The sequence below is a fragment of the Neoarius graeffei genome, chromosome 26 (genome assembly GCF_027579695.1).
Source record: "Neoarius graeffei isolate fNeoGra1 chromosome 26, fNeoGra1.pri, whole genome shotgun sequence".
Classification (NCBI taxonomy): domain Eukaryota; kingdom Metazoa; phylum Chordata; class Actinopteri; order Siluriformes; family Ariidae; genus Neoarius; species Neoarius graeffei.
The window spans coordinates 55,930,475-55,957,017 of record NC_083594.1 but is presented as its reverse complement, the minus strand read 5'-3'; the positions used below and the strand labels follow the sequence as shown (position 1 = coordinate 55,957,017).

At 46.2% G+C, this 26,543-nt stretch overlaps 1 protein-coding gene across 4 annotated transcripts in view; it reads right to left on the bottom strand.

The window, feature by feature from the left end:
* The window catches only part of celsr2 (cadherin, EGF LAG seven-pass G-type receptor 2), a 57,058-nt gene that overhangs the window by 29,385 nt on the left and 1,130 nt on the right, over positions 1-26,543 (bottom strand). For all 4 annotated transcript variants that reach the window (XR_009651625.1, XM_060909963.1, XM_060909964.1 and 1 more), the window contains one exon: positions 20,683-25,362. Coding sequence is in view for 3 of the 4 variants with exons in the window: in XM_060909963.1 (XP_060765946.1) it covers positions 20,683-24,211 (3,529 nt within the window). In the remaining variant the exon portion in view is untranslated. The remainder of the gene's footprint in view (positions 1-20,682; positions 25,363-26,543) is intronic.

The window sequence follows — 26,543 nt, the reverse complement described above, 5'->3', positions numbered from 1 at the left end:
TCTTCAGGCCAGAGGGGAAACAAGCACACACCACATTTAATCAAATCAAAGACATCCTGCAAACACAAGACGCATCCTTCATTCACACACACACACACACACACACACACACACACACACACACACACACACACACTTTTCATCAATGATCAGCTTTGTATGAAGTTCTGGACTCCAGCCATGGGGCAAGACACCACTGATACAGAGGGCATGCAAACACACACACGCACGCGCACACACACACACGCGCGCACCCTTTTACTCACTCAGACACTTAAAGCCACTCAGAAATTCACACATGGGCAAAAAATACAGGAGATGTCACGCAATGCTGTGGGCATGTCTCAAACCTCGCACCCTGCTCACTATATAGTGCACATCAGTCCATTGTGGGCGTGTCCCAAACCACACGCCTGGGTCCTGGGTTTGGTCAGTAACGCACTAGAATATGCCATGTGAAAGTAATACACAATGCTAATGAAGAGGATCATTATGAGTCTGTATTTTCTTCCAAAAATGAAAAAAAATCCCAATTTTCCTCATTTTTCTGCTCCAGTGAGGAAAAAGGAAGAAACTTGGACGCGACAGCAGCACGAGGAGAGAAAACATCAAAGAGAATACGAGAGTGTATCAGTAACGAGGGTGAAGAGCCGTGACCTACATACACCAGTGGAGCAGTTCAAAGGGAAAACCATGATCCTCAGCAAGCTCTTCACACACACACACGCGCACACACACCATCTCTGTCTAATGCAAGCACAGTGATGTTATTCCTCATGTTGTCTTTCTTTTGTCCGTTCTTTATTTCTTTTCTCCTCTTTTCCATTTAAACTACATTTTTAACTCAAATTGTCTTTCCTTCATCACTGTGCAGTGTCTTCAGCTCTGTGCACATGCAGGATTTTTTCAGGAAGAACAAATCTGCACACACACACACACACACACACACACGTGTGGTCTCAGCTCACTCAGTGATGAACACTAATTATTCCGAACTTGTATCATTAATATTAATAAGCTGATTGTGTTGCCCCCGGCAACCTTCACATATGGTTCTGCCATCATCTCAAACACACACACCCTCAGAGGCAGTTGGACATCGTTTACAGAAATGAGCTTATCTGGACATTATTACACCTGGTTCAATCACCACACTGTCACTGGCTCACTGAATCACAAACACACTGAATCACGAACACACTGAATCACTAACACACTGAATCACTAACACACTGAATCACTAACACACTGAATCACTAACACACTGAATCACTAACACACTGAATCACTAACACACTGAATCACTAATGCACCAACTGACTAACTCACTGAGTCACTAATGCACTGAGTCACTAACTCACTGAGTCGCTAACATTCTGAGCCACCAACTCAGTGAGTCACTAACGTACTGAGCCACTAACTCACTGAGTCACTAATGCACTGAGTCACTAACGCATTGAGCCACTAACTCACTGAGTCACTAATGCACTGAGTCACTAACGTACTGAGCCACTAACTCAGTGAGTCACTAACGCACTGAGCCACGAACTCACTGAGTCACTAACGCATCGAGTGACTAACTCACTGAGTCACTAACTCACTGAGTCACTAATGCACTGAGTCACTAACGCACTGAGCCACTAACTCACTGAGCCACTAACTCACTGAGCCACTAACTTACTGAGTCACTAATGCACTGAGCCACTAACTCACTGAGTTACTAACGTACTGAGCCACTAACTCACTAACGCACTGAGCCACTAACTCAGTGAGTCACTAACGCACTGAGCCACGAACTCACTGAGTCACTAACGCACTGAGCCACTAATTCACTGAGTCACTAATGCACTGAGCCACTAACTCACTGAGTCACTAACGCACTGAGCCACTAACTCACTGAGTCACTAATGCACTGAGTCACTAACTCACTGAGTCACTAACATTCTGAGCCACCAACTCACTGAGTCACTAACGTACTGAGCCACCAACTCACTGAGTCACTAACGTACTGAGCCACTAACTCACTGAGTCACTAATGCACTGAGTCACTAACGCATTGAGCCACTAACTCACTGAGTCACTAACATACTGAGCCACTAACTCAGTGAGTCACTAACGTACTGAGCCACTAACTCAGTGAGTCACTAACGCACTGAGCCACGAACTCACTGAGTCACTAACGCATTGAGTGACTAACTCACTGAGTCACTAACTCACTGAGTCACTAACGCACTGAGCCACGAACTCACTGAGTCACTAACGCATTGAGCCACTAACTCACTGAGTCACTAATGCACTGAGTCACTAACGTACTGAGCCACCAATTCAGTGAGTCACTAACGTACTGAGCCACTAACTTACTGAGTCACTAATGCACTGAGCCACAAACTCACTGAGTCACTAACGCATTGAGCCACTAACTCGTGAGTCACTAATGCATTGAGTCACTAACGTTCTGAGCCACCAACTCAGTGAGTCACTAACGTACTGAGCCACTAACTCACCGAGTCACTAACGCACTGAGCCACTAACTCACTGAGCCACTAACTCACTGAGCCACTAACTCACTGAGCCACTAACTCACTGAGTCACTAATGCACTGAGCCACTAACTCACTGAGTTACTAACGTACTGAGCCACTAACTCACTAACGCACTGAGCCACTAACTCACTGAGTCACTAACGCACTGAGCCACTAACTCACTGAGTCACTAACGCACTGAGCCACGAACTCACTGAGTCACTAACGCACTGAGCCACTAACTCACTGAGTCACTAATGCACTGAGCCACTAACTCACTGAGTTACTAACGCACTGAGCCACAAACTCACTAACGCACTGAGCCACTAACTCACTGAGTCACTAACGCACTGAGCCACGAACTCACTGAGTCACTAACGCACTGAGCCACTAACTCACTGAGTCACTAACGTGCTGAGCCACTAACTCAGTGAGTCACTAACATACTGAGCCATTAACTCACTGAGTCACTAATGCACTGAGTCACTAACGCACTGAGCCACTAACTAACTGAGTCACTAACGTACTGAGCCACTAACTCACTGAGTCACTAATGCATTGAGCCACTAACTCACTGAGTCACTAACGCACTGAGCCATTAACTCACTGAGTCACTAACGCATTGAGCCACTAACTCACTGAGTCACTAACGCACTGAGCCACTAAAGCACTGAGCCACTAACTCACTGACTCACTAATGGACTGAGCCGCTAACGCATTGAGCCACTAACTCACTGAGTCACTAATGCACTGAGTCACTAACGTACTGAGCCACTAACTCACTGAGTCACTAATGCACTGAGCCACTAACGCACTGAGTCACTAACGTACTGAGCCACTAACTCAGTGAGTCACTAACATACTGAGCCACAAACTCAGTGAGTCACTAACGCACTGAGCCACGAACTCACTGAGTCACTAACGCATTGAGTCACAAACTCACACAGTCACTAATGCACTGAGTCATTAATGCACTGAGTCACTAACGCACTGAGCCACGAACTCACTGAGTCACTAACGCATTGAGTCACTAACTCACTGAGTCACTAATGCACTGAGTCACTAACTCACTGGGCCACTAACTCACTGAGTCACTAACGTTCTGAGCCACTAACTCACTGAGTCACTAATGCACTGAGTCACTAACTCACTGAGTCACTAACGCATTGGGCCACTAACTCACTGAGTCACTAACGTACTGAGCCACTAACTCACTGAGTCACTAATGCACTGAGTCACTAACTTACTGAGTCACTAATGCACTGAGCCACTAACGCATTGGGCCACTAACTCACTGAGTCACTAACGTTCTGAGCCACCAACTCAGTGAGCCACTAACGTACTAAGCCACTAACTCACTGAGTCACTAATGCACTGAGTCACTAACGCATTGAGCCACTAACTCACTGAGTCACTAATGCACTGAGTCACTAACGTACTGAGCCACTAACTCAGTGAGTCACTAACGTACTGAGCCACTAACTCAGTGAGTCACTAACGCACTGAGCCATGAACTCACTGAGTCACTAACGCATTGAGTCACTAACTCACTGAGTCACTAATGCACTGAGTCACTAACGCACTGAGCCACGAACTCACTGAGTCACTAACGCATTGAGCCACTAACTCACTGAGTCACTAATGCATTGAGTCACTAACGTACTGAGCCACTAATTCAGTGAGTCACTAACGTACTGAGCCATTAACTCACTGAGTCACTAATGCACTGAGTCACTAACGCATTGAGCCACTAACTCACTGAGTCACTAACATACTGAGCCACTAACTCAGTGAGTCACTAACGTACTGAGCCACTAACTCACTGAGTCACTAATGCACTGAGTCACTAACGCATTGAGCCACTAACTCACTGAGTCACTAACATACTGAGCCACTAACTCAGTGAGTCACTAACGTACTGAGCCACTAACTCAGTGAGTCACTAACGCACTGAGCCACGAACTCACTGAGTCACTAACGCATTGAGTGACTAACTCACTGAGTCACTAACTCACTGAGTCACTAACGCACTGAGCCACGAACTCACTGAGTCACTAACGCATTGAGCCACTAACTCACTGAGTCACTAATGCACTGAGTCACTAACGTACTGAGCCACCAATTCAGTGAGTCACTAACGTACTGAGCCACTAACTTACTGAGTCACTAATGCACTGAGCCACAAACTCACTGAGTCACTAACGCATTGAGCCACTAACTCGTGAGTCACTAATGCATTGAGTCACTAACGTTCTGAGCCACCAACTCAGTGAGTCACTAACGTACTGAGCCACTAACTCACCGAGTCACTAACGCACTGAGCCACTAACTCACTGAGCCACTAACTCACTGAGCCACTAACTCACTGAGCCACTAACTCACTGAGTCACTAATGCACTGAGCCACTAACTCACTGAGTTACTAACGTACTGAGCCACTAACTCACTAACGCACTGAGCCACTAACTCACTGAGTCACTAACGCACTGAGCCACTAACTCACTGAGTCACTAACGCACTGAGCCACGAACTCACTGAGTCACTAACGCACTGAGCCACTAACTCACTGAGTCACTAATGCACTGAGCCACTAACTCACTGAGTTACTAACGCACTGAGCCACAAACTCACTAACGCACTGAGCCACTAACTCACTGAGTCACTAACGCACTGAGCCACGAACTCACTGAGTCACTAACGCACTGAGCCACTAACTCACTGAGTCACTAACGTGCTGAGCCACTAACTCAGTGAGTCACTAACATACTGAGCCATTAACTCACTGAGTCACTAATGCACTGAGTCACTAACGCACTGAGCCACTAACTAACTGAGTCACTAACGTACTGAGCCACTAACTCACTGAGTCACTAATGCATTGAGCCACTAACTCACTGAGTCACTAACGCACTGAGCCATTAACTCACTGAGTCACTAACGCATTGAGCCACTAACTCACTGAGTCACTAACGCACTGAGCCACTAAAGCACTGAGCCACTAACTCACTGACTCACTAATGGACTGAGCCGCTAACGCATTGAGCCACTAACTCACTGAGTCACTAATGCACTGAGTCACTAACGTACTGAGCCACTAACTCACTGAGTCACTAATGCACTGAGCCACTAACGCACTGAGTCACTAACGTACTGAGCCACTAACTCAGTGAGTCACTAACATACTGAGCCACAAACTCAGTGAGTCACTAACGCACTGAGCCACGAACTCACTGAGTCACTAACGCATTGAGTCACAAACTCACACAGTCACTAATGCACTGAGTCATTAATGCACTGAGTCACTAACGCACTGAGCCACGAACTCACTGAGTCACTAACGCATTGAGTCACTAACTCACTGAGTCACTAATGCACTGAGTCACTAACTCACTGAGTCACTAACGCATTGGGCCACTAACTCACTGAGTCACTAACGTTCTGAGCCACTAACTCACTGAGTCACTAATGCACTGAGTCACTAACTCACTGAGTCACTAACGCATTGGGCCACTAACTCACTGAGTCACTAACGTACTGAGCCACTAACTCACTGAGTCACTAATGCACTGAGTCACTAACTTACTGAGTCACTAATGCACTGAGCCACTAACGCATTGGGCCACTAACTCACTGAGTCACTAACGTTCTGAGCCACCAACTCAGTGAGCCACTAACGTACTAAGCCACTAACTCACTGAGTCACTAATGCACTGAGTCACTAACGCATTGAGCCACTAACTCACTGAGTCACTAATGCACTGAGTCACTAACGTACTGAGCCACTAACTCAGTGAGTCACTAACGTACTGAGCCACTAACTCAGTGAGTCACTAACGCACTGAGCCATGAACTCACTGAGTCACTAACGCATTGAGTCACTAACTCACTGAGTCACTAATGCACTGAGTCACTAACGCACTGAGCCACGAACTCACTGAGTCACTAACGCATTGAGCCACTAACTCACTGAGTCACTAATGCATTGAGTCACTAACGTACTGAGCCACTAATTCAGTGAGTCACTAACGTACTGAGCCATTAACTCACTGAGTCACTAACGTACTGAGCCACTAACTTATTGAGTCACTAATGCACTGAGCCACAAACTCACTGAGTCACTAACGCATTGAGCCACTAACTCACTGAGTCACTAATGCATTGAGTCACTAACGTTCTGAGCCACCAACTCAGTGAGTCACTAACGTACTGAGCCACTAACTCACTGAATCACGAATGCACTGAGTCACTAATGCAATGAGCAACTAACTCACTGAGCCACTAACTCACTGAGTCACTAATGCACTGAGCCACTAACTCACTGAGTCACTAACGCACTGAGCCACTAACTCCCTGAGTCACTAATGCACTGAGTCACTAACGTTCTGAGCCACCAACTCAGTGAGTCACTAACGTACTGAGCCACTAACTCACTGAATCACTAATGCACTGAGTCACTAACGCACTGAGCCACTATCTCACTGAGTCACTAATGCACTGAGCCACTAACTCACTGAGTCACTAACGCATTGAGCCACTAACTCACTGAGTCACTAATGCATTGAGTCACTAACATTCTGAGCCACCAACTCAGTGAGTCACTAACGCACTGAGCCACTAACTAACTGAGTCACTAATGCACTGAGCCACTAACGCACTGAGCCACTAACTCACAGAGTCACTAACGCACTACGCCACGAACTCACTGAGTCACTAACGCATTGAGCCACTAACTCACTGAGTCACTAATGCACTGAGCCACTAACTCACTGAGTCACTAATGCACTGAGCCACGAACTCACTAAGTCACTAACACACTGAGCCACTAACATACTGAGTCATTAACGCACTGAGCCACTAACTCACTGAGTCACTAATGCACTGAGCCACTAATGCACTGAGTCACTAACGTACTGAGCCACTAACTCAGTGAGTCACTAACATACTGAGCCATTAACTCACTGAGTCACTAATGCACTGAGTCACTAACGCACTGAGCCACTAACTCACTGAGTCACTAAAGTACTGAGCCACTAATGCACTGAGTCACTAACGTACTGAGCCACTAACTCAGTGAGTCACTAACGTACTGAGCCACTACATCACTGAGTCACTAACACACCGACTGACTAACTCACTGAGTCACTAATGCACTGAGCCACTAACGCACTGAGCCACTAATGCACCGACTGATTAACTCACTGAGTCACTAACGCACTGAGCCACTAACTCACTGAGTCACTAATGCACTGAGCCACTAAATCACTGAGTCACTAACACACTGAATGACTAACTCACTGAGTCACTAATGCACTGAGCCACTAACGCACTGAGCCACTAACGCACTGAGTCACTAACGCACTGAGTCACTAATGCACTGAGCCACTAAATCACTGAGTCACTAAAACACCGACTGACTAACTCACTGAGTCACTAATGCACTGAGTCACTAATGCACCGACTGACTAACTCACTGAGTCACTAACGCACTGAGCCACTAACACACTGAGCCACTAACTCACTGAGTCACTAATGCACTGAGTCACTAACACACTGATTGACTAACTCACTGAGTCACTAACGCACTGAGCCACTAACTCACTGAGTCACTAACGCACTGAGCCACTAACTCACTGAGTCACTAATGCACTGAGCCAGTAACTCACTGAGTCACTAACACACCGACTGAGTAACTCACTGAGTCACTAATGCACTGAGCCACAAACTCACTGAGTCACTAACGCACTAACTCACTAATGCACTGAGCCACTAAATCACTGTCACTAACACACCGACTGACTAACTCACTGAGCCACTAATGCACTGAGGTCACTAAGGCACTGAGCCACTAACGTACTGAGTCACTAACGCACAGAGCCACTAACGTACCAACTGACTAACTCACTGAGTCACTAATGCATGGAGCCACTAAATCACTGAGTCACTAATGCAGTGAGCCACTAACTCACTGAGTCACTAACGTACTGAGCCACTAACTCACTGAGTCACTAATGTACTGAGCCACTAACTCACTGAGTCACTAATGCACTGAGCCACTAAATCACTGAGTCACTAACACACTGACTGACTAACTCACTGAGTCACTAATGCACCGAGTCACGAAATCAATGAATCACAAATGCACCAAATCACTAACTCACAGAGTCACTAACGCACTGAGCCACTAACTCACTGAATCACTAACGCACCCACTGACTAATTCACCGAGTCACGAATACACCGAGTCACGAAATCAATGAATCACAAATGCACCAAATCACTAACTCACAAAGTCACTAATGCACTGAGCCACTAACTCACTGAATCACTAACGCACCCACTGACTAACTCACTGAGTCACTAATGCACTGAGCCACTAACTCACTGAGTCACTAACACACCGACTGACTAACTCACTGAGTCACTAATGCACTGAGCCACTAACTCAGTGAGTCACTAACACACCAACTGACTAACTCACTGAGTCACTAACGCACTGAGGCCAAGTTTACATTAGACCGTATCTGTCTCGTTTTCTTCGCGGATGCACTGTCCGTTTACATTAAACCGCCTGGAAACGCCGGGAAACGGGAATCCGCCAGGGTCCACGTATTCAATCCAGATCGTGTCAGCTCCGGTGCTGTGTAAACACTGAGAATACGCGGATACGCTGTGCTGAGCTCTAGCTGGCGTCGTCATTGGACAACGTCACTGTGACATCCACCTTCCTGATTCGCTGGCATTGGTCATGTGACGCGACTGCTGAAAAACGGCGCGTACTTCCGCCTTGTATCGCCTTTCATTAAAGAGTATAAAAGTATGAAAATACTGCAAATACTGATGCAAATACTGCCCATTGTGTAGTTATGATTGTCTTTAGGCTTGCCATCCTTCCACTTGCAAGTAGTAAGTGATATGCGCTGGGATCACACACACAGCGGCTCAGTCCCGAATCACTGCTCGTGCACTTCACTCGCGTGCTCTGTGAGCTGCGCAGGGCCGGAGTGCGCACCCTCCAGAGGGCACTCGCTGTTCAGGGCGGAGTGATTTGGAGCGCAGGATGCCTGCGGAGCTGAGCGTATCCGTGTATTGGCGTTGCTGTGTGCACGCAAATCGTGTATTGGTGTTGCTGTGTGCACACTAATCGTTTTAAAAACGTTAATCTGATGATCCGCTGATACGGTCTAATGTAAACATGGGCTGAGCCACAAACTCACTGAGTCACTAATGCACTAAGCCACTAACTCACTAAGCCACTAACGCACTGAGCCACTAATGTACCAACTGACTAACTCACTGAGTCACTAATGCACTGAGCCACTAAAATCACTGAGTCACTAACACACCGACTGACTAACTCACTGAGTCACTAACTCACTGAGCCACTAACGCACTGAACCACTAACTGAGTCACTAATGCACTGAGCCACTAACGTACCAACTGACTAACTCACTGAGTCACTAATGCACTGAGCCACTAAATCACTGAGTCACTAATACACCGACTGACTAACTCACTGAGTCACTAACACACTGAGCCACTAACTCACTGAGTCACTAACGCACTGAGCCACTAACATACTGAGCCACTAACTCACTGAGTCACTAACGCACTGAGTCACTAAATCACTGAGTCACTAACACACCGACTGACTAACTCACTGAGTCACTAACGCACTGAGTCACTAACATACTGAGCCACTAATGCACTGAGCCACTAACTCACTAAGCCACTAACGCACTGAGCCACTAACTCACTGAGTCACAAACGCACTGAGCCACTAACGTACCAACTGACTAACTCACTGAGTCACTAATGCACCGAGTCACGAAATCAATGAATCACAAATGCACCAAATCACTAACTCACAGAGTCACTAACGCACTGAGCCACTAACTCACTGAATCACTAACGCACCCACTGACTAATTCACCGAGTCACGAATACACCGAGTCACGAAATCAATGAATCACAAATGCACCAAATCACTAACTCACGAAGTCACTAATGCACTGAGCCACTAACTCACTGAATCACTAACACACCCACTGACTAACTCACTGAGTCACTAATGCACTGAGCCACTAACTCACTGAATCACTAACACACCCACTGACTAACTCACTGAGTCACTAATGCACCGAGTCACGAAATCAATGAATCACAAATGCACCAAATCACTAACTCACGGAGTCACTAATGCACTGAGCCACTAACTCACTGAATCACTAACGCACCGGCTGACTAAAGGCCTCTGCATGCTCTTGTGACATGGCTTTCGCAGATAGCTTTTCGCAGACAGTTGTAATTTATTGTTGAGCGGGGATAATAGGCATGCGCGATGTTATTCACTGACACAACGCAAGGGGGCGCGAAGTCGCTAGTAGTAGTTGGTGGGTGTGGTTAGTGGAGTGTTTATCCTCCGGTTACTTATAATGACTAGAACTTTGTTTTATTTTTTATAATGACTAGAACTGGAGTCGTATAGATGTACGTACTTCCTCAATCAACCGCTCTTCATGCTGCTCCATCTTCGCTCGTGTTTTTAAAAATGGTGGTCATGAAAACAAAACAAACCGGGAAAGTAGTGAAGCGGAAGTGCATGTACAGCGGATGTAGAGTGGACCAATCAGAGCCATCTTGTCTGCGACGCTGTCTGCGAGGCTTCTGCGGTGGTCACAATTTTTGGGAGGTGCGCGCAGAGCGTCTGCGAAGGTCGGGGGGCTACGCAGACACTATCTGCGACACCGTCTGCAAGGACTGGGTTGTCAGCATAAATTGGCCTTAACTCACTGAGTCACTAACGCACCGAGTCACGAAATCAATGAATCACAAATGCACCAAATTACTAACTCATGGAGTCACTAATGCACTGAGTCACTAACTCACTGAGTCACTAACGCATTAAGCCACTAACTGACTGAGTCACTAACTCACTAAATCACTTATGCACCGACTCACTAACTCACGGAGTCACGAATGCACTGAGTCACTGAATCACTAACACACTGAATCAATATTGCACTGAGCCACTAACGCACCCATTCACTAACGCACCAAGTCACAGACTCTATGGCTTACTGACTCTCACATAATATCTGACCTACTGAATCATTAACTCTCTGATTCCACTGAATCACTGACATACTGACTCTAATACTCTCCAAACCACTGACTCTCTGACTGAATGACTCATTCAGGGCGGCACGGTGGTGTAGTGGTTAGCGCTGTCGCTTCACAGCAAGAAGGTCCTGGGTTCGAGCCCCGTGGCCGGCGAGGGCCTTTCTGTGTGGAGTTTGCATGTTCTCCCCGTGTCCGCGTGGGTTTCTTCCGGGTGCTCCGGTTTCCCCCACAGTCCAAAGACATGCAGGTTAGGTTAACGTGGGGCGGCCTTGGGCTGAAGTGCCCTTGAGCAAGGTAGTGTGGCTGCCCACTGCTCTGAGTGTGTGCGCGTGTGTTCACTGCTTCAGATGGGTTAAATGCAGAGGATGAATTTCACTGTGCTTGAAGTGTGCATGTGACAAATAAAGGCTTCTTCACTGAGTCTCAGACCCTCTGACTGACACTCTGAATTTTTAACTGACTGACTCCTCAACTCCCTGATTCTCTGATTCAGTGACCCACTGAAAGGCTGACTGACCTGCCAACTCGCTGATATACTGACTCAACAAGTCACTGAATCCCTGTATGGACAAAAATAAAAATCAGAGCTGATGATGAAAAAAAGGTGTGTGTGTGTGTGTGTGTTTTTCCATTAAACGAGACCCCAATTCTCCCAAAAACTCCCCACTGGCTGTTGTATCCATAGAGACCGCAGCGTTGCCAGGGGGCCAGACATCATGGGAACAGAGTTAGAAATCTCTTCCACCTGAGCTGCAATCTGAGCGTGCTCAGTAGGGGGGAATAATCAAACCTCACAGACCAATCAGTACACAGGAGCAGCAACCCCACTGCAGTCAGACCTCATCAGCGCCAAGAGCAAGGTACAAGTTCGAGCTCAACACACACACACACACACACACACACTGTCTGTCTCCCCATCTACACCTGTCTGTCTGCTCATCTGCCTGTATTCATGTGTGATAAAGGGAAGTCCACCCTCTCTGTAGCCCCTTTTACAGAGATCCCGCTCTGCTCCCCCTCAGAAAGCAGACCCCTCAGTACTCCAGCTTTGGTTGTTTACACTGAAACAAATAAAGCCGCACCAGTGTGTGTTTATACACAGCGTGCTGATGTTCCAGAACCAGAGGAGTGACGCGTAACACAACACTGTGTCTGTGTCTGGTGTGAGGTATAACATGCACGTGGGGAATACGAAGACCCCGACCATACCGGTATCGCTTTCAAAACAATAATGGCGAGTCGCACACACAATACATTATGAAAACGTCACACCCCTGTCCCGCCCCACCGGCTCTCCCTTTTACACAGACCTCCATTCAGCTCCGTTACGACCTCCGCTGCTGGATCAGAGACGGAACAACAAACACCCCGTTCCATGTTTCCAGCTCCAGAATGGAGAGGCGGAAGGCAGGTGACTCCTGCAGGACCTGCTCTGACCACAATCACTTTGTGTGTGTGTGTGTTTCTCCACGTGGCCTCTCACTCTCTGTGTGTGTGTGTGAGACCTTGCAGATATCACCTTCAGCAGATTCTGAGAGAAACGTAGAATTTGATTCAGTAGAGTGTGATTCAATAGAATTCATATCAGTAGAATATGATTCAGTAGAATATGATTCAGCAGAATTTGATTCAGTAGCATGTAATTACAGCTACATTCTTCACCTTTCTGCCTATTATGGGATGGAGAAGGACAGACACGGTGACCTGAGTGTCCTCATGAATGGCCAAATTAGCATATTAAACACACACACACACACACACACACACCCCTCAGTGGGTCAACACACTGCACGCCTCACCAGTTCGTGTGTGTGTAAGAGAGGGAAAGATTGGCAGCAATGAGACTTTTGCCTTGTATTTGCCGAGAACAGCTGAATAAGGAAGATGTCACATCCACCCACTCACACACACACACACACACACACACACACACACACACACACACACACACACACACACACACACACTATCTGGCCAGTTAGTAACAAAAAGGAGCAACACTGATAAACAATTCTGTACCTCCCATAATATCCAAAAATGGATGAACAGGATCATCTATGCCTCTTCATCATCATTAAAAATACCACAATCTACACATGTACATGAATATGCAAATTAGAAATGGCCTTTGTCCTCTCTAATATAAGTAACATTAGCTCATGCAGATAGCCACTTAGCTAACTGGTAGTACATTAGCAGATATCAGTCGGATTCCAGATATCAGAACGCCTCAACGTTACCATGGCAACCATCATCTGTTCAAAACCAACCTTAGCTCAGTGAGCAACTGTGGAGTTCATGTTGTGTTTAGAAATGTCAATATGAACTGATTTAATGTGCATAGATAGCTTTTATCTACAAAAACACACTGCTGACTAATTTAAAAAATCAGAAATTTCACTTTTAGCTCGCTAACATCGGAAAGTGTGTTATTCAATCAGATATATTAAACATAACGAGCTGGATAGTGTCCCTCTGACATTTGGTGTGTTTACGTTTCTGTTCAAAGCACAAGTTCAACATTAGTTTAAAAACATGGATGAAAACGTACACACTTGGATAAGGCTCCCATAAAAGTTCTGTTATCCTCCCGTCGCGAGTATACGCCAAAAAATCCCCAGAGTTTCTCATCTCACAGGGGTTTTATGAGACCGAGACCAGCTACAGAGTGCTGTGATGGTCTTTACTACAAACTGACAAAATCCTGAACTTGTGAGAAAATATAATCTCCAAAGAGCTGCACATGACAATCAGGGCTGCGATGTTAACACTATGTTTAAATAGAATCATATCTTCTAGGGGTCAACCGATAATCGGCCTGGCCGATATATCGGGCCGATATTCTGCATTTTTAGGGTTATCGGTATCGGCCATAATTTCCACCGATATGCCGATAACATGCCTTTTTGCAGCCATTTCATTCCTAACGCGACTGTCACTGCACGTCCTTTCCTGCACTCGCCTCACCGAGTTCAAGAACACGGTCCCGCCCACCACAACATCTGATTTGTTTGGCACAAGAGATATAGCCAATCGGCACGTGTAGCTAAACGCTGTGAACTGTTTCAAGGCGGCCGTACGGGCACTCGGGCAGAAGCGGCACAAGGGATACAGCCAATCAACACGCGTAGCTAAATGCTGTGAACTGTTTCAAGGCGGCCGTATGGGCACTCGGGCAGAAGCAGATCCCACTTCAAGGTAAGGACACGCTGCTTTTGCCACAATAAGTCACAAACACACAAGTTGCAAAAGCACAACATCATTATATGTTTACATTCTTCATCTACTACTTGTTAAAATTGTCCATTTGCATCTGTGTAGCCAGGCAAACTTAGCTTACGGAAGGAAGCACTTGAATTAGCCTACAACCAACTAGTCTCGCTGAAACTACATGTAATGCTTCCTTCACTACAATATAATCCTCCTAAATTGGGAATATTAGGCTTGGGCATTACAAGCATTAGAATGTAGACGGTTACTTGTTTAAGTTGTTACATAATAGGGAGTGATGGCCTACTTCATGTTTGATTTTACTTTTTAAAAAAATGCTGCAGGCAGCTCCCTACACTTGATTTGTTATTTAAAAACTACTTGAAGTTGGTAAGTCTTACTTAGTTCTTAGTGTAAAAGAATCCAGAGTGTATTTTCATTTATTTTCCACTGAAAATGGTGAGCTGTAATATAGTAGGGAGTGATTTATTTTTTTATTGGTGAATATTTATTTTATTATTATTTTATTTCTCATTTTATTCTAACTAATGTTTGACTTTATTGTACAAATGCTGCTGGCATCTCCCTGCACAAAATTTCATGTTCAATTTTACAATTAAACATACATTTCATGGATATGAAGGTCTGTGTCAGTGTGCGCTATGTTTAATTTCATGTGAATTATAATGTTTACATTTATCGGTTGCACATATCGGTTATCGGCATCCCAATTCCATGATAATCGGCATGGCCCTGAAAAAAACATATCGGTCGATCCCTAATATCTTCACCGTGTTTACCAGAAAATTCTGCATGAACAGCGCACTCCTGTGATATTCACCACTTTAGGAGTTGAAATTCCTCAGCAGCACTCAGTGTTTGCGAGAACAATGTTTCAACAGTTAGCTGTGTTAGCGGTTGAAGCTAAGTGTAAACACAGTGTAATTTTAGCAGCACAGAGTTGTTTTTTTTTCTTGGTAATTTATCAACACATCTGAGGTAAAAGTTGACATTCTGGATAATTCCGTCTCATTTCTGCTCTCATTGTGCCTTTACAACATCTATAAACCACCATGTGACAGCAAAACCAAGTCATTAGCTCAGCTATACTCGGCAGCCATGTTGTGTTCTCTTCACTAACAGTGCTTGACTTCTTTTTTATATCTAAATCCACTTCTGTCCAGCAGTTCTACTTAAATACATGATTAAATGATATTGTATGGTTTTGTGGCTGAGATTTTCAGAGCTGAGGGTTAAAATTTTGTCAAGTTCCTGTAGATTCCTTCACTATTTATTCCAGAACATGTGCTAGTTCAGCTGTCTTTGTGTGTGTTAGCTTCTCAAAGGGCTCCTTCATTGCCTAATATTATTTTATTCTTTATTTTTTACAGTGTTAGTAGATAATTATTAAGCTAACTCATTCCTTATGTTGAGGTACTTCAGTAAAAAACAAACAAACCCAACTTAATGCTTGTCATTTATATGTAATATTTTGTGACATGCTAACTAAATATTAATGTTCAGCAAACATTCCTGTCAAAAGTATTAAGTATTAACTACGCTAGTGGAACACTACCTGTGATGTCACTGGGGCGGAGCTACGTGATTAGAAGCCTAAGCACAACAGCGCAGGTACGCACACACACACGGACACGCAGCAGGGTCACCCAAACGTGTCAACTGGTTTCAACAAGCCACCTCTAATCCCACCACTTTGTGTGTGTGTACACACACACACACACACACACACACACACACACACACACAGATGATGTAATGTCCTACACATCCAGACTACCAGATCAATGAAGCAGAGACACAGGGTTATTGTGGGAAAAGCCAAAAGCAGGAAGTAGAGCTTTACACACACACACACACACACACACACACACACACCTGCTTTCACATCACAATGAGACACAAACACAACACACAGGTGTCATACAATATCTAAACATAAACAGGAAGACAAAAGCCTCATGCCAGTGTGTACGCCCACGTGTGTGTGTGTGTGTGTGTGTGTTTTCCAGCAGAGATTTTGATAATGGCCAAACACAAATCTACACACTAAATTCCGTGTCACACTGTTTGTGCATCTGGAAAACGGTATGCAGTCTGTAAATTTCAGATCCTGAAGCTTGTGGCCTGAAAAGTGAACAAAGTGCTTGAAGATGAATGCAATGGGGGAGTGGGCGGAGCTTGAGGCTGAGACTAGTGCATACCAAACAAGGCACTTCTTCAGCTACCAGGCTAACTGCACAATCACTCGAATTCTCGTGATTATAATTTCAATCTACATCTATAAAGTGATCCAGCTTTAACCCTTTTATAGACCTGAGAACATTAGGTCAAAACAGACATTCAGTTCAGAGATGACTTGTGTCTGTATTACAGTCAGCAGAGTCCTGGATAATCACTCAATCCATTAATTACATCACAGGTTTTCAGAACATTGCAGAAACGTTACTTTTATAATCTGTTGAATTTGTGGCTGAAGATTCTAATAACGTTCCGTCTGTCGCAGGTCACAAACTCGTGTTGGATATTCCACATCTCCGTACAACACACACACCCACACACCCAACCCCCAAACACACACCCAACTTTGCACAAAAGAACCCCCAACCCCACACACACCACACACACACACACATCCCCACCCATCATGCATTTCTCAGGCATCGCTGAGGTCACTATGACAACCGCACACTTAACAAAGCATTTCTCTTCACCATTCTTCCTTCACAGTGAGAGAGAGAGAGGGAGAGGGAGAGAGAGAGGGAGAGAGATGGGGTAAAAGAGCACAGAGAGGTCGGGGAGAGAAACTTAAAGAAAGGACAAGAAGAGTTATAGCTGGATGAAATGACACTGGAGAGAAAGAGAGAGGTGATATGGGAGAGAGAGAAGGAGGGAGGGATCGGACGAGAAAAAAGAAAAACTGAGTTCTCACATTCCAACAGAGCCTTTGACTAATGACCCTTGAGAATAAACGAGAGAGAGAGAGAAAACAGCCAACTATGTTCAGAATGCACATTTACACCTCTCTCTCAATTTCATTCATTTCTCACTTTCCATCTTTCAAGCCAACATTTTCTTTCTCTTTTCTATACTTTATTCACTCTTGATTAATTTTGAGACATTTTCACTTTCTTTTTTTAATCTACTCCTCAACCTTTCTCTTCCTCCCATCACCTGTTTCTGACACTTATTTCTTTGGCTCTGTTGCCTGTTTTTCTTACTTTATTACTTCATTCTTGTTTCTCTGCTTTAATTCTTTCCTTCTCTTTCCACATATCTAACACAAGTTTTCTCCCTCACACACATCTCCCAAACATCGTATTCATTTTGGTTTTCTCTCCTCCTCGAGAAAGCTTCACTCAGAAGTGATGGTGATGTGATCCAGGCATATAGAAAAACTGGGACCTGTGCTTCTGTCTCCTGACCTCATGCATGTTTCTTCTAACTGCAGGTGAATCTGAACAGGAAATTGTCTCTCAGCTCTGTTTACAGAATCCACCGAAACGTCTCATGATCAGACGGAGACGGAGAGCAGAATCAGTGATCAGTCATAAAGCAACGCAACGCGTAATCAGACGCATCATTACCTCCCAACTCTCTCTCTCTCTCTCTCTCGAGCAGGCATTATTGATTATATGAGATTATGACATCATCACACAGACACCTCATAAAGGAAGATAGACATCTCGTGTCTCCCCCCCCCCAATCACTCTCCTGCCCTTTCTCTACCAGCAGCTGTGAGGTGTGCAATGTTCCTGCACTCTGATTGGTCAGGATGGGGACCCAGCTGTTGCCCCTGACTGAGTCCTTGGTCCGAATCCACACACACACACACACACACACACACACACACACTCAGAGCTCGTCTGTCAGCAGGGACCTTCCCTCCTTCTCTTCTTCACTCCTTCACTCCCTCCTCCAGGGCCCCTGAGGGACTCGGCATGATAATAACAGGCTCTGCCATCCTCTAACAAGCTTTTTGAGTTCAACGATCCTGACAAAGCCTTATCCCTCCACCCATACGGGTCCAAGAACTGAACCAAGCTCCAACAGAACTCCCCTCGGTAACGGGTCTCCTACCAGGAGCACTGAAACACATTCAGCTCAATTTCATTTTTATTGAAACTGCTCCTTGATGATGGAGTAATTGTGAGTCTGTATGTGACATGGCGAGAGAATGCAGATTTTACTAAATCACACAAAAATCACAACGAGGAAGTGAGGACGTCGAGGTGAGGCACAAACACAACAGGCTCATTTCATCTGTTGTGTATTTAATTAAGCTGTGGACAAAACACACACTTTGATATAGCTTCTGTTATAAAATAAATCCCATATGGTGTGCTTGTGTGGGTGAACCTCAGTGAGCAGACAAAGAAAGGCCACTGGGTTTAGTTTTTAATAACAGAAACCACTCAGAAATGTTAATGTCAGGTGTCTGTCTGTCTGTCTGTCTGTCTGTCTTGCAAACATGTGGTAAGATAGAAACAATCTGCGAATCCATTCCTCAGCGTCCACCATATCGTTTAAAACCTTTATCGAGCCATCATCCAGGAAACAGACTTCAGAGGTCGCATCCAAAGTGACAGTCTTTTTGGAACAAAAACAAACATGCCCTAACGCTATCACCTACCAAAATTAAATACAGAAACATTAAGCATCTTAAAGATTTATTGCCTTTCTGTCTCTGGGGAACCATTAAATCTTTGCAGATCCTACAACAGAAGGTTCCTCGAGCGTTACAGGGACGTAAAGAAAGACTGAACCCGTCTCAGCTCTTACTGTGAGACGCCTCTTCATGAATTCCTCTTTAAACCCACAAGCAATCATCAGCTATACAACTGGGAGACAACTGCACGATGCTTTGTGATCTTGGTTAATGTGCGTGTGCATCATCAAATACAAAACCACACACACAACTGATCCCTGCTTTGGTCTAAAAACACACTACTCAAGGGGAAATTCCCACTCAAAAATCCTCCCACAGTCCAAAGCAGAACCCAATCTGCAGCAGGCCCTTCAGATTATGTAATGTGATATTTATCTGAGATTTTGTGTTTCCGAGTTGGGTATGTAATGTGTTTCTTGGTTTGCGGAGGGGAAATCAGTCAGACGTGGTGAAGCGTGACACCCATCAAGACTCGCACAGCTCTCACAGACTGTAATTCCTTCTCATTACGACTCAGTGAAGATGATTTTATTATGGCTGTAACCACATTCACTTCATCAGAGACATCAACACTTACTGGCTCATGTGTCCAGTTACTGATTGTCTGCGTTCTGAGAACAGATCACTGCTCTTATAATACCTGCTCAAAAAACTGACATCTGGTGGTCTTGTTTTAGTTATTGGACGGGGTAAAGGGGAACCAATACTTTTTGTAATACAACAGATGTGTGACAGTCAGCACTGTATGCTGATAAAGTTCCTGTTCAGAAGTGACAATTCAGTACACACACAAAACCACCATACCATAACAGAGCATCTATGATGCCTGCTAACTGTATGGACCAATATTAGGACATCAGGATTAGAACCAAGAACCAAACTCCATCCGCTATAAAACAGAATAAAAGTCAGAAACAAAAAACAGATCTCCATTAATCTGAACTGAAATATCTTTCCAAACATGACACACAGAGAACCACAAAAGGAACGTCCTCGGAACATCCTTCCAGCACCATTGATTGTCCCACCAGTACAGAAGGAGCGGTTTGATCTGAATCAGTTCCAGGTCAGCAAACATCCAACAGGAAGCACTTCCTGAAACCCTGAGGTAAGATTCTTGTGTTTGTGTTCGAGCAGCTCTTACCTGAAACAGCGATCCTCATCGAGGCCTCAAGTGGTCGGTTGTTGTCCAGATCTTGGCTGAGCCGTATCTCTCCGGTGGTCTGGTTCAGAATCAGCAAGTGCAGCTCATTTCCTGCCTCGAATCTGTAGCTCAGTTGATCTGATACATCTGGATCATGGGCTGGTATTTTTCCAATCACCCCTGTCGGGAAGCTGCTGGACTTTTCTGTCACATAGTTGTTGAAAATAATCTGGAAGTTTTTCAGGACGGGTGCGTTGTCATTCCTGTCGACGAGTCTGATGTGCACAGTGGCTCGGCTGACCAGAGGAGCGGAAGTGGCCTGGACCACGATGACGTACTCGGACCGAGCCTCGTAGTCCAGATCCGTCAGAGCCATGAGCTCACCACTGAAAATGTCGAGCTGGAACACTTCTGGGATGTTCCCCTCAACGATCTGGTACATGATCTGGGCATTGCTTCCCTCGTCAGGGTCTGTGGCTGAAATGTGGGCCACGACAAGGCCGATGGGGCTGTTTTCCTCGACGAAGATATCAAACTCATCCTTCTCGAACACAGGCGGGTTGTCGTTTACGTCCAAGATTGTCACTTGAATGTCCACTGAGGTTTTCAGGGCAGGAAGTCCTTTATCCACAGCGAAAGCCTGCAAGTTATAGACGGCAGTGTTCTCGCGGTCCAGTCGCCTCAACGTGCGAACGATTCCAGACGTAGACTCGATGATAAAGTCACCATCACCATCATCACCCCCCTGGAAGGTGTAAAAAACCCGGCCATTTAATCCTGAGTCCTGATCGGTAGCGGACACCTGGACTACACTTGTATACACAGGTACATCCTCCATTACGGAGCCCAGGTAACGATCTCTCAGGAATCTGGGTGCGTTATCATTCACATCATTTACCAGGATCTCCAGGTAGGTGGTATCGGATTTCTGCGGTATTCCGTTGTCTCGAGCCATGATGGCCAGCGTGTACGACACCTGATCTTCGTAGTCCAGCTCCATCTGCGTTGTCACAGCGCCTGAATCCGTGTCAATGCTGAACTCTGGGATGCTGTCCTCCATATCGTACGTGATGCGCGCGTTCTCGCCCGTGTCCTCGTCCGTGGCACTGATCACCACAACGGTTGTACCCACAGGACGGTCCTCGTTGATGTTGATGGTGTAATGCGAGCTTTGGAAAACAGGACGGTGCGTGTTAGCATCCGTGACATTGATGTAAACCTTAGCCATGTCAAATCGTGTGCCGTCGGAAGCAGTTACACTCAGAACGTACTGCCTCTCCAGTTTATAATCAAGAGGAAGTGCGAGTGTGATGAGACCTCCTCCACTCTGGCTGGTGATGGAGAATCGGTTTCTTGTGTTTCCGCTAGAGAGCTGATAGGTCACCACGCTGTTGATGTCCCGATCCACTGCGGAAACGGTCACCACACTCGTTCCAACGGTGGCATCCTCATTTAGACGCATGTAGTAGGCTTTCTGAGTGAACTCCGGATTGTTGTCATTAACGTCCAAGACGGTCATGCTAATGCTAGCGGAGGATGACATTACGAGTGCCCCGTGATCCCAAGCCTCCACACCAAAGCTGTAGAAGTCCACACTCTCTCGGTCTAGCTCTGTCACTACCACAATCCACCCAGTACTGTTATTTATTGCAAATGGGAAGTTTGGTGTCGTCTCCGTGAGCCGGTATTCCAATCGAGAATTCTCTCCAGAGTCGGCGTCCACGGCCTGGATGTGTATAACCGAGTATCCCAGGGGGACGTTTTCAAGAACTGTGGCCTGGAAAGGCGTGCTAACAAAAATTGGAGCATTGTCATTTACATCCAAGACCTGCACTGTCACCAGGCCGGAGATGTTGGACAAAGGTGGACGTCCACCATCCTGAGCCCTGATTCGTAGGGTGTATTCTTTATTTGTCTCATAGTCCAGCTGGCTAACAAGGTCCAACTTCCCGGTTTGCGCATCAATATAAAACTGTCCTCTAGTGTTCCCGCTCATGATGCTAAAGTGAACCACAGCGTTGCTACCGCGGTCCTGATCAGTGGCATTCACTTGCAAGATCTCTGTATTTGGTGTGAGATCTTCAGGTACTTGCACAATATAGCGTTTCTCACTAAACTGTGGAGCGTTATCGTTGTCGTCCTCCACCACTATATGCACAGTCGCTGTTGCACTACGAGGTCCAGGGTCACGACCTTGATCATTAGCTTCAACGAGAAGCAAATAAGACTCGACCGTTTCACGATCTACAGGCCCACGGATTCGAATCACTCCGGAACGTGAATCAATCTCGAAAACGTCATTGGATCCATTGCTGTTCAGGATTTTGTATAAAATATTGCCATTCACAGGGGCGTCTCCATCTGTGGCTCGCACCGTGAGCACCTCGTAGCCGATCTCCAGGTTTTCCCGCATGCTCTCGTTGTAGTCCTGCTGCTCGAACATGGGGTTGTGGTCGTTTGTGTCACTCACGGTTACAGTCAGTGTCGCCATGGCCGTGCGTCGGGGTGACCCACGATCCACAGCCGTAACCCTGAAGACATGGGTGTCCTTGGTCTCTCGGTCCAGCTCCTCCACGGTGGACACTAATCCGCTTGCAGGGTCCACGGTGAAGAGGTTGTTGGAACGGCTGTCAAAAAGGGCTTCGATGGAATATTCCAGACGTCCCGCTTCTCCTTCGTCCGGATCTGTCGCTCTCAGGGTGACCACGGATGTTCCTGCGAGTTTGTTTTCCGGGACTGACACTTGGTACATGGGAGGCTGAAACTGCGGGTTAGTGTTCGTCTTTGCATTCCTCTTTTTCCTGCTAAGAAAACCAGAATTGCTCCGTGCCGCCACTTTGGACAGTAACCGTTCCAGGTAAGTTTGCTTGAAGGAACCCTGACCGATGTGCCAATGAGCAGAAACCGCCCTGTTCGGCGCCTGTCCCTGGCAACGCAGGTCAAACTCCAGGAGCGAGTTGTGCTTCAAGCAGAGCGGCTCGGATACGAACAGTTCCCCCTCAGAAACAAAAAAATCAGTCCTGCTTACGTGACAGTCTGAACCCGTGTGAAAAGGGAGCACTTCCTGAAGGTGAAAGAGTGCACGTCCGGGCTCGTGACACTGGGTCTCCTGGTCGTGCAGGTTCAGCAGAGTGATGACCTCCATGTCCCATGATCCCCTGCGTTCAGGTTTGCTCTGGCAGTCCTTCCCGTGGACGCGCACGTGGTACTGATTGATTAAAAGGTGCCTGAAGCCCAGGGCGTCGCTCGCGCAGTCGGTCACCGTGTACACCGGAAACGGGTTTAAGGGTAAAGCGCGGCAGCGGGGCAGAGACCCAGAAACGGACACCGTGCCCGCGGGGGGGGCGGTTCTGAGGAAACCCCGCGTGAACCTCGGAGCGATGACCTGATGCAGAGCGCACGTGGAGCCTCGGTACTCGGCGCGTGCGATGGTGCTGCCCGGTTTCGCGTCCGCGCGGAGGTTCACCACGAAACCGCGCACCGGGACGTTTAAGCGCGCGAGCACACAAAACAACAGAACCCACTGCATCTCGGAAAGATCCTGCTGCAGCTTCACTCCAACTTCTGATTCACTGCAAACAACTTCTGCGGCTTTGTGGAGACGCGTCCATGCTTCTCTCTCTCTCTCTCTCTCCCCTCTGCGCGTTAAACCGGTGCAACCTCTCTCTCTCTCTCTCTCTCTCTCTGCAGCTCCGCTCAGAGTCGCGCATTAAAATGGCTCCATCAGCATCATTTACATAAACCGGTTCCACCGCACCGCAGGGGCCCGAGCGCGCGCGCGCTGTGAGAGGACGGAGTGCGCGCTCCCGTGAAGGCTGCGGGTTCAAGGCTGCGGCTCGTCACTGTGATTCTGGAACTTGTGTGTGTTAATCGTGTAATGAGCTGTGAGAGCAGAGGCTTCAGCAGCTTACAACTTGTAATAAAATTCCACGGCGGCCTCATAAGATTTATTGAATAAATGAAATACACTACCGTTCAAAAGTTTGGGGTCACCCAGACAATTTTGTGTTTTCCATGAAAAGTCACACTTTTATTTCCCACCATAAGTTGTAAAATGAATAGAAAATATAGTCAAGACATTTTTCTGGCCATTTTGAGCATTTAATCGACCCCACAAATGTGATGCTCCAGAAACTCAATCTGCTCAAAGGAAGGTCAGTTTTATAGCTTCTCTAAAGAGCTCAACTGTTTTCAGCTGTGCTAACATGATTGTACAAGGGTTTTCTAATCATCCATTAGCCTTCTGAGGCAATGAGCAAACACATTGTACCATTAGAACACTGGAGTGATAGTTGCTGGAAATGGGCCTCTATACACCTATGGAGATATTGCACCAAAAACCAGACATCTGCAGCTAGAATAGTCATTTACCACATTAGCAATGTATAGAGTGGATTTCTGATTAGTTTAAAGTGACCTTCATTGAAAAGAACAGTGCTTTTCTTTCAAAAATAAGGACATTTCAAAGGGACCCCAAACTTTTGAATGGTAGTGTAACTTTAATCCTCTTTCATGGTGGAGCTTCTTTCAGAAACAATGCTGTGAAGGTCCAGGAGTGCTCTTTAAGTTCCAGTAAAGTGCTCTGGATTCACAGTTGCAGGTTGAGGATACACACTTGCCCCATGCTGTCACCTGCCCAGGTTCCCAGGCTGCACATCCTCAGAGCCGCTCCAGGAGAATCTGGAAGAACAAACATTAATAAGAAAATAGAAAAATGCCCATCAGTGGACATCATGGACAACTTTCTAAAATGTATCTAAAAAGAGAAGCTGTTCCACCATGTCGCTCTGGAAATGAAGAGAGAGACATTTGTGCAGATCTTCAGGAAGCTCAGTGGGGTTTGTGTGTGAGACAGTGGAGGAAATCACAACACACACAAACTTATGTTTATCACAGAGTCCTTGTAGTTATTAAACGATTGGACTGTTCACGCAATTTATTCTGGATTTAATCCAAAACCCCAATTATTCATAAACAAGTAGCCAAGAAACACTTATCCAGAGAAAGATTGGGGGGGACCCTGAGGCTGCAATGAATATTCAGATTATGACTGTACACATTAAATGAATGAGAAGAATATTTGTAAAGCTAGATTATGTTCATCAGGTTAAAGAGGTTCCTGAGTCCAGGAAGTCTGAGACTGTGTCCGAGATCAGGTCAATGAAAAACAAGCCAGAAACGTGATTGTGATCGTGTCCCTGGTGCGCCTCCGCCATCTGCTGGTCAAAGTGGGTAATTACACAAGAACTGGATTAAATCACGCTGTTCCATCCGGGTCCTGTGAGAGCAGCGCGACAAAACTCCGCCCCTGAGCCAATGGAGCGCTTGCATGTGACGTCACAGCCGATCCAGATTGTGACAGACGCCATCTTGTCGGTCAAACGCCATATTTCCGCCTTCTACTTCTGGTTCTACTTCTGCTTTTACTTCTGGAAAACCCTACTATATACAATTCTACTACAACAGCTGCGGCTACAAGCTCTCCCTACCTGTGCACGTTTATGTTTTTTGTGTGGATTTTTGCGTGTTGTTCGTCTGTACCGGACTTCAATATCCACTACAACCGTATGGACTTACTGGACATTGGTTTCCAGCAGAAAATGACGGTTTGTAGCGATTTCCATCACATGCACATCATTCCGGACGAGATAGCGAGACCGGCGGGGTCTCCGTGGATTGTTATCGGAAGCAAAGCGAAGGAGGTGGCGTCGGGAGAGGAAGCAAAAGCGAGGCTGCAGGCAGAGCCGGCCTGTTGACTAAGCTCAGAAAACAGCCACTCAAACCTCCACTGCTAAGCCTCTACCTCTCCAACGCCAGATCCATGGTAAACAAGACGGACGATTTGGAATTACAGCTGGAAT